General features: G+C 39.4%; 1 protein-coding gene across 1 annotated transcript in view; it reads left to right on the top strand.

Moving 5' to 3' along the window:
• The window catches only part of mmut (methylmalonyl CoA mutase), a 41,552-nt gene extending 27,125 nt beyond the window's left edge, over window positions 1-14,427 (top strand). The window contains exons 9-12 of the mRNA XM_072557163.1: window positions 2,940-3,071; window positions 3,638-3,785; window positions 9,474-9,641; window positions 11,948-14,427. Of these exons, the coding sequence (XP_072413264.1) occupies window positions 2,940-3,071; window positions 3,638-3,785; window positions 9,474-9,641; window positions 11,948-12,076 (577 nt within the window). The 3' untranslated portion in view covers window positions 12,077-14,427. The remainder of the gene's footprint in view (window positions 1-2,939; window positions 3,072-3,637; window positions 3,786-9,473; window positions 9,642-11,947) is intronic.
• The last annotated feature ends 1,311 nt before the right edge of the window (window positions 14,428-15,738 follow it).

Raw genomic sequence — 15,738 nt, 5'->3', positions numbered from 1 at the left:
ATTTTGTGTTATCCGATCAGTTATGTTTACTCCTGTTTTCAGAACAGGAGTTGTTGATAGAATCTTCAAGTTGAGTCTTTTCTGTCCCAGGGAACGATCCTTGAATTAACAGGGTCCAGTGTAGCTGTTTTCTGGACTGTTGTACAGCATCCTGATATTTCTGTCTGATTTTTCTCCTGACAGTATAATTTAATGTTATAGGAAAAATGGGTAAGTATTATTTCCAAAAAACCTTTAAAACATAAAAGTCAAGAATTTGAAGCCAGTTCATTAAGGGTAAAGATGACCTAAGTATTGGGATTTGGGATTTGGAATTTGGATGGAAAGAGAGAAAAATGATCAATGAACAGGGTTGTTAGAAACTTTTCATTAGAGGGTTACAGTGGTGACCAATGCTGCTGGGCAGAGCACTGTATGTGCATTTCTTTTAAACTCTATTTTTTGTAGAACATTGCAGATACACTACAAACTAAGAGGTCAGTACTTGGTGATTGATTAACACTCAACCCATTAACTCAGGTTGATGGGAAACCGATATAGTTGGCACAAGCTCCATTCAACATTGTAAGATTCAATCAACTGCAACCTAAACCTTGTTGTTTAACTTTTCTGACAAGATCATCAACCCTTTGGCTGTTTTTAGTTCAATCTCCTCTCTTCTTGTCTTATCCTTTGTACTCAAGGCATTTGAATCAGTTTACTTTATAACCAATGAGAGCACCATGTAGAACATATGCCAAGAGCTGCACTTCACTAATGGAGTGATGGGTGCAGTTATTCTCCTGCAACGGATAAAGCATAGATTAACTTTAGCAGTTCAAAAAAAAAGCTTAATACCACCTTTTTTTTTGAGGGCAATTAGGGATGTGCAACATTGACATAATTTGAAAGATGAGCTGGGAAATCCTCTGCCTACTGAAGACCAGGCATGCAGCATTCCAGTCAAATGACCCAGACCTTTACAGGAAATCATGACATGACCTCTGCAAGGCCATTATAGATGCATTAAGTACTGGACCAAATTTGAGCCCCAAACTAACCACACGGACACCTGCCACCTGTGGCAAGATCTACACGATATAGTGGGATACAAAATGAATCAGAACAAAATAGCACATACTTCCCCGATGCACTCAATGCTTTTTATGCTTGGTTTGAGCAGAATAGCAGTGGCGGGGTGTCATCTGCCCCAACAGCCCAAGAAGCAGCTGTTCCCTCCGTCACAACTGCAGATGTCAGATCAACCACCTTGAGAGTAAACCTGAGGAAAGCAACCGACACAGATGGAGTCCCGGCCGTGCACTCAGATGCTGTGTGGACCAGTCACGGGAAGTATTTGCTAACATCTTTAAACTCTCCTCACTACAATCTGAAATACCCACCTGCTTCAAGAGGACCACCATCATCCAAGTACCAAAGAAAACACATGCAATGTGCCTGGTGGCTCTGACCTCCATAATTATGAAGTCCTTTGAGAGGCTATTCCTGGTCCACATTAACTCTACCCTCCCAGGCTGCCTCGATCCCTTGCAGTCTGCCCACCAGCAAAGCAACAGGATCACAGCAGATACCATTTCTCTTGTCCTACATTCCTCCATGGAACATCTGGATATGAAGGATACCTACTTAGTGACTAAAGCTGCACCATCAACACTACAATTCCAACCAACCTAATCTCAAAACACAAACCGAGGCGTCAGCTCTGCCGTCTGCAACTGGATCCTCGGCTTCCTGACTCATAGACCACAGTCAATGAAGATAGACAACAGCGCCTCCTCCACGATAATCCTCAACACTAGCATCGCACAATAATGAGTCCTCAGCCCCTTCCTATACACTCATGGCTGAGGCCAAATTTCATACTCATGCCATCTATACGTTTGCTGATGGAGGCTAGATATCAACAATAATGAGACAGTAAAACAGAAAGGCAATGGAGTTCTTGATAATGTGGTGCAGTGATAATAACCTCTTTCTCAATGTCAGCAAAACAAAAGAATTGATCATTGACTTCAGGAACAAAGGAAGAGGACACTTCCTAGCTATATCAATGGAGCTGAGGTAGAGAGGGGTGAGACTGTCAAGTTCCTAGGATCTATCCTAGACATCCCACGTAGAGGTGATGGTCAAGGCGGCACAGTAATGCCTCTTCTCCCTCAGGGGGCTTAGGACATTTGGCATGTTCATAAGGAGGGTCCCTCCCAAACTTTTACAGATGCACCACAGAAAGCATTCTATCTGGGTACATCATGGTATAGTACAGCAACTGCTCTGCCCAGGAGCATAAGAAACTACAGAAGGTTGTGTGCACAGCCCAGACCATCTGAAAGCCAACCTCCCATCCATGGACTCTATTTACACTCTGCATTGCTGCGGAAAACCTGCCAAAGTTATCAAAGATCCCTCCCACCCTGGCAATACTCTCTTCCAACTTCTTCTGTCACTCAGTAGATAGAGAAGCTTAAACGTGCATACCAACAAGTTCAAGAACTCCTTCATCCCTGCCCATTATTTGACAGCTGAATGGACCTGTCTGGCTTCAAATCCAGTGTTGATCTTGCATTTTGTGCGCCCCCTGTGCAGCTGTAACCTTGTATGCCTCATTCTGTCTAAACACCTTATTATCTGTACTTTCATTGTAAATTACGATCTGCCTGTACTGCTCACAAAACAAAATTTTACACTGTACTTAGGTACATGTGACAACAATAAATATGATATCAAAAGAGCATTTTGCCAATTTTTTTCCCTGGGGATATATTATTGTAAATATCAATTGTGGTGATTTATTGTAGGAAGTAAAAGCAACAGCATGAAGTTCAAGTAGCAGCATATCTTGGTTGTGCATATCTTTCAACTCAATTTCTGTCTTTTCTCTATTTAGAAGAAATTTCATTTGTGCCTTACTATGTGTGAAATCTATTAATCTATTTATTTAGATGCACAGTTGGAGAAATTACTGATGCAATGAAAAAAGTATTTGGTGAACATCGAGCAAGTGATCGCATGGTGACTGGTGCATATCGACAAGAATTTGGTGATAGTGAAGAAATGTCAATGGCAATAAATCGGTGAGCTAAAATTAAGTTGTTAAGGTATATGCCTTTGCTGATATAACTAAAACAAAGGTAATATATTATCATTAATGATTGAGATTAAATAATTTTACTCGACTGGTATTTTTCAGCAAATGTGTAATGATTGTATTATTTTGAATTATTTATTGTCGGTCAGTATATGCAACCTTCAATAAATTTACTTGAACTGTTATTTTCCATCTCCATCCTCCAATTTCATGGCTGCACAAATGTCATGTCAACTTGTCCTTTATTTCCCACTAAGACAAAAAATTTCTATCTTCCCTGTTGATACGTTTGAAATCCTCCAATCTTCAAATAAATTACCCAAATCTTAAATGTACAACAGTAGTTTATGTAATTTCTCCTCATATGGAGACCTGGTGATAATCTAGTGAATTTACACTGAACTTTTCCCAAACCTAGTCATCTAATTTAAATGTATAAAACAACATGTATTCTCAGTATTTTAAAGATATTCACAATACATTCAAAGTGTCATTTGAAATTTATCCATTGTTGGCTGGTCGATATCCTGGCATTGATCTTTTTATATTTAGCATTGAAAGATTTGCAAAGAATGAAGGTCGTCGTCCTCGTCTGCTTGTTGCTAAAATGGGTCAAGATGGGCACGACCGAGGAGCAAAGGTTATCGCAACAGGATTTGCTGATCTTGGCTTTGATGTGGATATGGGTCCACTGTTTCAGGTAGTTTAACAATACTATTCTAATTTGAGGAAGAAACTTAATAAATTGCAATTTGGTGCTTATAAACAAAACAATATCAAATTTCATGTAAAGGTAGAGAACTTAGTTTGGTAATTATGTATTACCAAGCAGGTTTGAAATTAAACTTTGAATTAAATCAGGACATTGTTGAGGCTATCTTTAGAATACTGAGTATAGTTCTGGCCATCCTTCTATAGGAAGGATGTTGTTAAACTTGAGAGGATGCAGAAAAGATTTACAAGGATGTTGCTGGGACTAGGAGAGAGTGTTACTGGGAGAGGTTCAGTAGAGCTTATTTCCCTGGCGTGTAAGAGGTTGAGGGGTGACCTGCCATCCATATGAGGGGCATGGATGGGGTGAATAGCCAATGTCATTCCTTGGTTGGGGATTCCAAAACTGGAGGGCATTGGTTTAAGGTGAGAGGGGAAACATTTAAAATGGATCTGAGGAGTAACGTTTTCATGCAGAGGTTGTTGCATGTATGGAACCAATTGCCAGAGGAAGTGATGGAGTAGGTACAATTTCCACATTTTAAGAGGCACGTTTAAGATGGGTATATGAATAGGAAGGGTTTAGAACATACAACATAGAAAGGTACAGCACAGAACAGGTCCTTCGGCACACTATGTTGTGCTATGGATTATTCCAAATCTAAAATAAAATAACCTAACTCCCCTCAATTCACTGCTGTCCATGTGCATGTCCAGTAGTCACTTCAATATCCCTAATGACTCTGCTTCCACCACCACTGCTGGCAACGCATTCCATGCATTCACAACACTCTGCGGAAAGAACCTACCTCTGACGTCTCCTCTATACCTTCCTCTTCAGAGTCATAGAGACGTACAGCATAGAAACAGACCCTTCGGTCCAACCTGTCCATGCTGACCAGATATCCCAACCCAATCTAGTCCCACCTGCCAGCACCTGGCCCATATCCCTCCAAACCCTTCCTATTCATATATCCATCCAAATGCCTCTTAAATGTTGCAATTGTACCAGCCTCCACCACTTCCTCTGGCAGCTCATTCCATATATGTACCATTCTCTGTGGAAAAAGTTGCCCTTAGGTCTCTCTCTCTCATATTTTTTCCTCTCTCACCCTAAACCTATGCCCTCTAGTTCTGGACTCCCGACCTCAGGGAAAAGACTTTGCCTATTTACCCTATCCATGCTCCTCATAATTTTGTAAACCTCTATAAGGTTCTGATGCTCTGGGGAAAACAGCCCCAGCCTGTTCAGCCTCTTAATCCTCCAAACCTGGCAACATCCTTTTAAATCTTTTCTGAACCCTTTCAGGTTTCACAACATCTTTCCAATAAGAAGGAGACCAGAATTGCACAAGATTCCAATAGTGGCCTAATCAATGTCCTGTACAGTCGCAACATGACCTCCCAACTCCTGTACTCAATACTCTGACCAATAAAAGAAAGCATACCAAATACCCTCTTCACTATCCTATCTACCTGCGACTCCACTTTCAAGGAGCTATGAACCTGCACTCCAAGGTCCCTTTGTTAAGGAACACTCCCTAGGACCTTACCATTGAGTGTGTCAGTCCTGCTAAGATTTGCTTTCCCAAAATGTAGCGCCTCTCATTTATCTAAATTAAACTCCATCTGCCACTTCTCAGCCCCTTGGCCCATCTGGTCAAGATCCTGTTGTAATCTGCAGTAACCCTCTTCGCTGTCCACTACACCTCCAATTTTGGTGTCATCTGTAAACATACTAACTGTACCTCTTAACGCTCGCATCCAAATCTTTTATTTAAATGACAAAACGTAGAGGACCCAGCACCGATTCTTGTGGCACTCCACTGGTCACAGGCTTCCAGTCTGAAAAACAACCGTCCACCACCACCCTCTGTCTTCTACCTTTTGAGCCAGTTCTGTATCCAAATGGCTTGTTCTCCCTATATTCCATGAGATCTAACCTTGCTAACCAGTCTCCCATGGGAACCTTGTCGAATGCCTTACTGAAGTCCATATAAATCACATCTGCTGCTCTGCCCTCATCAATCCTCTTTGTTATTTCTTCAAAATACTCAATCAGGTTTGTGAGACATGATTTCCCATGCACAAAGTCATGTTGACTATCCCTAATCAGTCCTTGACTTTCCAAATACATGTACATCCTGCCCCTCAGGATTCCCTCCAACAACTTGCCCACCACTGAGCTCAGGCTCACTGGTCTATAGGTCCCTGGCTTGTCCTTACCACCCTTCTTATACAGTGGCACCATGTTTGCCAACCTCCAGTTCTATGACGATCGATGATACAAATATCTCAGCAAGAGGCCCAACAATCACTTCTCTACCTTCCCACAGAATTCTCGGGTACAGCTGGTAAGGTCCTGAGGATTTATCCACCTTTATCCGTTTCAAGACATCCAGCACTTCCTCCTCTGTAATCTGGACATTTTACAAGATGTCACCATCTATTTCCCTACAGTCTATATCTTCCATATCCTTTTCCACAGTAAATACTGATGTAAAATACTCATTTAATATCAAACCCCATTTTCTGCGGCTCCACACAAAGGCCACCTTGCTGATCCTTGAGGGGCCACATTCTCTCCCGAGTTACCCTTTTGTCCTTAATGCATTTGTAAAACCCTTTGGACTCTCCTTAATTCTATTTACCAAAGCTATCTCATGTCCCCTTTTTGTCCTCCTGATTACCCTCTTAAGTATACTCCTACTTCCTTTATACTCTTCTAAAAGATACACTCAATCTATTGTCTATACCTTACATATGCTTCCTTTTTTTAAACCAAACCCTCAATTTCTTTAGTCATCCAGCCTTCCCTTTCACCCTGACAGGAATATACTTTCCCTGGATTCTTATGTCATTTCTGAAGGCTTCCCATTTTCCACCAATCCCTTTACATGTGAACATCTGCCCCCAATCAGCTTTTGAAAATTCTTGCCTAATACCATCAAAATTGGCCTTTCTCTAATTTAGAACTTTAATTTTTAGATCTGGCCTATCCTTTTCCATCACTATTTTAAATCTAATGGAATTATGGTCGCTGGCCCCAAAGAGCTCCTGCACTGACATCTCAGTCGCCTGCCCTGCCTTATTTCCCAAGAGTAGGTCAAGTTTTGCACCTTCTCTAGTAGGTACATCCACACAGTGAATCAGAAAATTGTCTTGTACACACTCAACAAATTCCTTTCTATCTAAACCCTTAACACTATGGCAGCCCCAGTCTATGTTTGGAAAGGTAAAATCCCCGACCATAACCACCCTATTATTCTTACAGATAGCTGAGATCTCCTTACAAGTTTGTTTCTCAATTTCCCTCTGACTATTAGGGGGTCTATAATACAATCCCAATAAGCCAATCATCCCTTTGTTATTTCTCAGTTCCACCCAAATAACATCCTTTATCTATTTCCAGGAATATCCTCCCTCAGCACAGCTGTAATGCTATCCCTTATCAAAAATGCCACTCCCCCTCCTCCCTGTAGCATTTGTATCCTGGAACATTAAGCTGCCAGTCCTGCCCATCCCTGAGCCATGTTTCTGTAATTGCTACGATATCCCAGTCCCATGTTCCTAACCATGCCCTGAGTTAATCTGCCTTCCCTGTTAGGCTCCTTGCATTGAAATAAATGCAGTTTAATTTATTATTCCTATTTTGTCCCTGCTTGCCCTGACTGTTTGACTCGCTTCTGTTCTCAACTGTACCAGTCTCAGATTGATCCGTTTCCTCACTATCTCCCTGGGTCTCACCCACCTTACTAGTTTAAATCCTCCCAAGCAGCTCTAGCAAATTTCCCTGCCAGTATATTATCTTAAAAGTATGACTCCTTGTGCCAGTCAATCCTGCTCTGGGGAGAAAATCTCTGGATATTGACTCTATATCCGTACCTTTCATTACCTTGTATACCTCGATCAGGTCACCTCTTTCTCCTTCTCTCCAGCGAGAAAAGTCTGAGCGTCGTCAACCTCTCTTCGCAAGACAAGCCCTCCAGTCCAGGTAGCATCCTGGTAAACCTCCTTTGCCCTCTCTCCAAAGCCTCTATCTTTCCTATAATAAAGCGACCAGAAATGGACACAATATTCCAAGTGTGGTCTCACCAGGGTCTTCTCGAGCAGGAGCAAAACCTCGTGGCTGTTAAACTCTGTCCCCCTGTTAATGAAAGCCAAAACGCCATATGCTTTCTTAACAACCCTATCTACTTTGGTGGCAACGTTGAGGGATCTATGCACTTGAACACCAAAGCTCCTCTATTCCTCCAAACTGCCAAGAATCCTGTCTTTAATCCTATATTCAGCTTTCAAGTTCAACCTTCCAAAATGCTTCACTTCACATTTATCCAGGTTGAACTCCATCTACCATTTCTCAGCTCAGCTCTGAATCCTGTCTATGTCGCGCTGCAGCCTGTAATAGCCCTCATTACTATCAATGGTACCTCTAGCCTGTGTGTCATCAGCAAATTTACTAACCTACCTATCAACCTCCGCGTTCAAGTCATTTATAAAGACTACAAAGAGCATAGGCCCAAGAACAGAGGCTTGCGGGTCACCACTCACCACTGATGTCCAGGTAGAATACTTTCCATCTACAACCACTCTCTGCCTTCTGTCAGCCAACCAATTCTGAATCCAGGTTTGGGGGGGATATGGGCCACATGCTAGCAAATGGAACTAGCTGAGATTGGAATGTCTGGTCGGCACTGATGAGTTGGATCGAAGGGTCTTTTTTCGTGCTATATGACCCTATGACTGTTTATTACAGAATGGTGTAAACTGTTTTAGGACAAAGAAGCAAGTAAAGTGAATCACATTTGATTCCACTTTCTTCAGGTAAAGCAAACAAAGAAACTTGGTTCTAATTGGATGAAGCTGTGATAATCTCCTTTTTGTTCTAAAACATAATGATAGGCCCATGTTGTGCTATTTCAGCTTGCTTTTCTCAAACTATCAATGTTCAATTTAGTTTTATTTTAATTTCCCCAAGAGGTGGTCCTTTCCAACTTGTCTACATGGACTGGCTAACTAATGAGTATAAACAAAAATAGATTTTCTGAATTGTATCCTTTTTGTGAAAGTTGCAGTCTCAGTATTCATTCTTTATTATCCTTTTAAGATTCAGTGCTTGCTATCACCACGTGCCAATATATGTTAAGGACATAAACCTACATAATTGCTTGGAGAAATTGATACCAAACTTACGTGAACACAAAGTTTGGCATTTGATTAGTTTCTAATTTCATGTCCTATATTGGCTGCTGAGTATATCAGAATCTTTGCCAACCAGAAACAAAATAAGGGATAATCAATGTGGAAGGGATATCTGAGTAACAACATATTACGCTAGCCCTTTGATTTTCCAATGGCTAACTCTGACGTGAGAAACTATATTGTATTTGAGCAAAATTTGAGTCCTGATATAATTCAGATGGGATACTATCCTGAAGGGACACTCGGCTCAAAATTGTCAGGAAATTAAATGGGTTTATGAATAATTCCTTGATGGATTCTGTCTAAGCAATGGCGTAGAACAAATTGTTCATTTATTAGGACAGATGGAAGTGCTTTTGTTTTAAAATAGAGAATGGAAATATTAACATGGTGAAATATGCACACTTCAAATATTAATCAAAACATATTATAACAATTCATTAGATCACTATCAAGTAATTTGTTTTACTTCTAGACTCCTCGTGAAGTGGCTCAACAAGCAGTAGATGCGGATGTTCACTGTGTGGGTGTCAGTTCGTTGGCTGCGGGGCACAAAACTCTTGTGCCAGAACTGATTAAAGAACTCTGTGATCTTCGGCGCCCTGATATTTTGGTCATTTGTGGTGGTGTGATTCCTCCACAGGTATTGTGTTTAAGACAATTTCAGAGTCCCTCATGTTGTGAATATGTAGACATTTTCTAATCTGATGTTATCATACACCTCTGGAGCAGGTGGGACTTGAATTCAGGTCTCTGGTACAGAAATAGGGCACTACCACTGTACCACAAGAGCCCTCTATATAATGATACATACACTGATGTTAAGTGAGTGCTTCATTAATCATGCTCCTTTTATCAGGATTGTGTTAGATCTTGATAACTGGAGTAAAAATGTCCAATGAAGTTTGCTTGTTAATGATTCAGAAATTAATGATTCAGAAATCAAGGAACAGAAGGAAAACAGTTGCAATGTAAAACTTAGTAATATACTAATTTATCTCTGCCATGAAAATACAATGATAATTAATTTAATGTCCTGTAATAGGAAGAACAGCCTTACTGGTTCTCATTTGGTTACCCTCTTTCCTGTTTTCATCTGTTTTTCTTTGTCTGGTTCACTTTTAATTAGCTAACATGCAGAGCTGAAACTTTGTATATTTGATAATACTTTGAGGCATTCTGAGTAGACAGTAAGGGGAGAATAAAATAAATGTACATTGATGAGTATACTTCAACACTTACTGATAGTATCTTTTGCAGCAGTTTTATGCAGGGACGGAAAACAAAATTTCTTGTTTTTCATTTCCAAATGTGCGCAAGTAGTTTGGGAGCAGGATAAGGTGGGAATCAATGATAGAGGACATAGGTGGATGTGTGCTGAGGGCAGACAGCAGGCATGTTCAGCAGCTCAATGCAAGAAACCTGGACAATGAAAACATATAGAAATGATAAGATTATGAAACAAGTAAAAGAGATCTATGAATGCAGATGAATTGGTCTTTAAAATTGGGGATGTGGGAGAAAGCCATAAAGATGTAAATTGTTTTTTCACTTTTAGACATAGGAACAATGAACGAAAAAGTGAATAATTGGTACTAAACTTATAAAGGTTTTGTTTAAGCTATACTTGAACTGTTGTGTACAATTCTGGCATTCCATTATAAGAGGAATTCCATTATATTCCATTATAAAGCCATGGAAAATGGAATACTGATTCCTGTTTGCATACAAATCATTTAAGATTATAGCTGTTAAATCTTGCTTTGCATGCAGAAATCATGACATCATAGCAAACCTGATTCTGTGATTAGTTATTTGGAGATTAAATGTTGGTGTCTATATCAATTAGCAGCAATGTAGTATTCCATTTCATTTATTTCTCCTTTAGTGTACTATGGGAGCCTGATTTAATTTGTTAGTGAATTAGTTGATCTTGCAAAGATTTAATACTAGTCATTTACATGAAAATGAATATCTTAAGTCATGTTTCATCATAAGACTTGAAAGTAATATTAAACTTTTGAAAGGCAGATTGGGAAAGGTGATTGAAGCTTCAGATCTTTTGGTGGAAGCACTGTTTTCTGGAATGCTATCAGAGGCACAATGCCATTGAAGAAAACTCTGCAAATTTCCAAGCGAGCATTTTCATTAAGTATAACCAAATGAGCTGAAAGCTACACCACAACGGGTGGGGGCATGGGAAATGATATATAGTAAATACAACATGAAAAATAGGTCACTGTCTTAAATAGGCAACCTCTTACTCTGAGTTTACACCCTTTCATCCCACATCCTCCCATAATGGTAAAGAACCTCTGGATTTTCCCTGTCAAGCTCCCCAAGAGGTGGAGGTGCCAGTGTTGGACTGGGGCAGACAAAGTCAGGAGTCACACAACACCAGATTATAGTCAAATATGTTTATTTAAAATCACAAGCTTTCGGAGCATAGACCCTTCGTCAGGTGGTGAGAGAAGAGCGCACAGACCCAGACAGAGATCAAACGATCACAGACAAAGGGGCTGTGCTGTGAGAGCTTGTGATTTCAAATAAATCTGTTCGACTATAAACGGGTGTCATGTGACTTCTGACAAGCTCCCCAAGAATTGTAAATGCATAAGTGGGTTTCCTCTCATTCTTCTAAACTGAGTACAAGTCCAACCAACTCAATCTCTGTCATCTAGTCTTTCCCTCTCCTCATCAATGAAGTTGTTTGTTTTCCTCTAAATTTCAAGTTCCATTTTCTGATATTTGTAACACAGTTTCCTGTTAGTGCTCTGAAGTGGAATATCCTATACGAGGGAAAGTACATAATTCTGCATACCCATAATGAAAAAATCTTTAATAAGAAAATGTTCAAATTCAGCATTGTCATTTTGAAGTTGGGATTGGGTGACTGATATGTTTCAGCAGAAAATAACAGTGCTAACATTTTTTTTTAAATCCCTCTAGGATTATGACATCTTATACAAGTCAGGTGTTTGCAGCATCTTTGGCCCAGGTACCAGAATTCCAGTTGCAGCACTACAGGTGCTTGCTGACATTGAAAGAAATTTAGTCAAAAGGCAGCAATCAATGTGAATGTCACCTTGGAAATGAACAAATATGTTTTCCTTTAGAGATATGCTATGAAAAATCTTTGTGTCAATCAAAAACAATTTGTAATACATTTGTCTTCTGTACTTTCTGGGAAAGTTTGTAGAATATCAATATCTTGTAACCAAATATCTTCATTCACTTACTGGGGAAATCTATAATCATATATTCAAGCTTTTACAAAGTTAATAAGTATAAATGCCAGACTCACAACTAAATATCTTTTTAATGCCTAACATTGATATGATTTTGGAATTCAGTTGCATTTGCATGATTAATGAGTAAACTGTTTGTTTTATGACCTGTAGAGAAAATAAAATTATTTTTGTGCAATTTTTCTATTTCTACTATGTGTTTAATAGTATCAGTAACAGAAACCTAGAAAAAAAAAGTGCTGGTACTTCCACTGAAAGATGTTGCTGTGGGGGTGGTGACCTAAATTTGGGAAATCAGCATTTGGAAATGGTTAGGGTAATTATGAGGAGTGATAAAGATATTATGGGTGGGAGTGGTGTATAGATCCCCTAACAGTAACCATGTACGACAGGGTATCACACAAAAGGTAATGGAAGCTGTCAGAAGGGTGCAGTGAGTATCATAGGGATTTTAATTTGAATTTAATGGAATTAGCTTTATTGTGTCATACTTCTAAGTGTAAAGTTTACAATTCGCCACTTAATGGCTCCACCTTGGGTACAAATATACTTGGGTATGAATTCTTCAGTACAAGTTCTTAGGGGGCAAAAAAACTTGAAAAATAAAAAAAAATCCAGCATTGCAGATCATAGGAATATGTGAGAAAATAAGAGAAATAAATATTTCCGAACAATGATCCTTCCAACCCAGTCCACACTGGCACCTAAAAGCCTAGATGAGGAATTCATACATTTTTTTTTCTGTGCTTGTTTCCTAGAACAGTATGTTCTGGCAGCAAACTGACCAGGCTATACTAGACCTGATATTGACCCAGTAAGACACGATGAATTAATGTCCTTAGTGAAGTCTCCCCAAGGTAGCAATGATCAATTGAAATTTGCGTACTGTTTGAGAAAGAGAATAGAGTCTAAAACTAACACTGTAAAGATAAATAAATACAATAAGGGCATGAAAGCAGAGCTAGGAAAATTTGAACTGGTAACTTAAAAGATTGATCAGTACAGATACAGTGGCAGATGTTTAAGGGGATATTTCAGAATGCAATGAAGCGGGGTTGGTAAAAAGATTGCCGGTTTTTATATTCCGTCCAAAGAGCAAGATAACTAAAAATATAAAGACAAAGTCTTTCTGCAGCTACTTAAAATACAAAAGTTAACAAAATAATTGGTCCATTGGAAAATGATTCCGAGAAACTGATGATACAAGTTAAGGAGATGGCAGATGAATTGAACTGTTGATTTGCACTGATCTTAATCCAAGGTAAAGTTATCATAGTCTTACCAGACCCTTATTAAACAATGATACTTGGTAGTTTAACCTTTGGGTCACTGCCTCAGGCAATGGGACAAGTTGAGAGGGAGAATCCTTCATGATAACCTCAGTCAGTGCAGGAATTGAATCCACACCGTTAGCAGTGCTCTGCATTGTAAACCAGCTAACTAGCTGCAATTATGGTGACAGACAGAGATTGCACAAAGCGTTTGATGGATATACCTGGGACCAACCTTGTGTGACTGTCCTGTGCAGTGTTGAACTTAAAATTCTTAGTCATGCTCAAGGGTACGTACTGAGGTGGGGCATGGCAGGTCATTTATCCTTTTGCAGCATTGGAGCCAGGCACTCTTGAGCCACACACCAGCCCTGACCCTCCACAAACATCTGTCCAGGCTGTCGTCTTCAAATCGGGATCATCTCTTATTACTATGTCTGGGGAAAAACACTTTCCTTCAGGCACTAGTCAGACCAATGCAGGAATACAGTGAACAGTTCTGATCCCCTTATCTCTCAAAATGTATTTGAGGCAGCTCCAAGAAGGTTCACCCAGGTTGATAGTGTATGGAGGGACGGTCTAAGAACAAGTTGAGTATGTTGGGCTCATACTCATTGGAGTTAACAATGACAAATAACTTTGTTGAAATATTATAAGGGACTTGATAGATGCCAAAACATTGTTTCCCCATCCAAAGAGTCTAGGACTAGAGGGTACAGAATAAAGGGATGTCTGTTTAGACGGATAAGGAAGAACTTCTGTCTGATGGTAGTGAATTTGTGAAACTCTTCACCACACAGGCTGTTGAGGCGACATTTAAGTAATCTGGCCAGTTTTGTTATTTATCCCTTAAGTGTCTGTCTTTTGTGTGAATGGAGACTGAAAATAAATGTTTTGAGTTTAAAGCACAGGTATTTGTCAGCTTACCGTGTTGTTTAAATTTTTCTCTGCTAAAATCACGGCGTACTTAATAAATAGCTAAGTCTTTGTTTTAGATGCAAACTGGTGTCTGAAAATTATTCATAAAGTCTGGGATTGGTTATGGAAATGCCTAATTAGGAACCATTGGAGTGCCTATTTAGGAGTCTTCAACAGTTTAATTTTACTGTGTTGTGAATAGAGGTGGAGAAGCTGACATGGTTCGGCTATTTGCTTCTGTGGTGTAACGCTAGAAATATTTTAACCCTATGCTACTCATTAATTCAGTCATATAACATAATACTGTGTGTAATAGAACCTGCTCTAAGAAACTCTCTCAAAACTATTCTATGAATGCATCATCTAGGCTACTAATGCCAATCTGACTATTTCAATTTATATGTTGATTAAAATCACCCATGATTATTGACATCCCTTTAAAACATGAAGCTAATATTTATTTGTCCCACAAAGCAGTTAGTGTAGACTGCTCATCTCCAGCAAAACTGAACCAAGATCATCTCAAACTATAGCACAAATGCCATCCATAATCAATCACTCTACCCCACCACCTTCGCCTGACTTTATTTTTCTTAAATGCCTTTTGCCCCTCCATATTCATGAGCCAATCCTTGTCATTTTGAAGGCATGGCTCTGTGATGGTTATCAGATTATATTTATTTACTTCATTGTGTACTATCAATTCATTTACTTTATCAATTCAAATACAAATCTTCAATTTTGACTTTTTATTGTCTTTGTAGCAGCAAGACTTGATTGTGCATTTTAAGGTTTTTCTTCTTTGTAGCTTCCTGCCATTCTCTGATCCTCATTTCTGTTATTACTATTTTCCTCTTACCCTGTCCCTACTCTGATGTATCACATTTTTCCACATTTGTTTCATTGTCCCCACTGTTTAGTTTAAACCCTCTGGAATTTGCTAGTTATATGCCTCAGGAGAACACTGGTCCTAACCACAATTCTGGTGTAGACAATACAAACCATGCAACCCCCCGCGCCCCCGCCACCATTTTTCTTATTAAGAAATAACCTTTATCTCTTAACATTTTAAAACAACAGTCATTAATCAATAACCTCAAAAAGAACTTACAACTTAAGGTTGTCTGCTCAACAGGTCTCCACTGGTGTTCATTCCAACTCAAGGCACCTTGCAACATTGCTTCATCTCATTCTATTTATTATACTCTCTTACGTATTTAGCCAACATCCACTTCAATTAAATCATAGTAATCATTTGAAATAGTCCATTTGACAGCAGAATATTATAAGTTGCTTCTGAATT

Source organism: Chiloscyllium punctatum, chromosome 3 (genome assembly GCF_047496795.1).
Source record: "Chiloscyllium punctatum isolate Juve2018m chromosome 3, sChiPun1.3, whole genome shotgun sequence".
NCBI lineage: Eukaryota > Metazoa > Chordata > Chondrichthyes > Orectolobiformes > Hemiscylliidae > Chiloscyllium > Chiloscyllium punctatum.
Note: the sequence above shows the minus strand (reverse complement) of the source record. Positions and strands in the feature narration are given on the sequence as shown.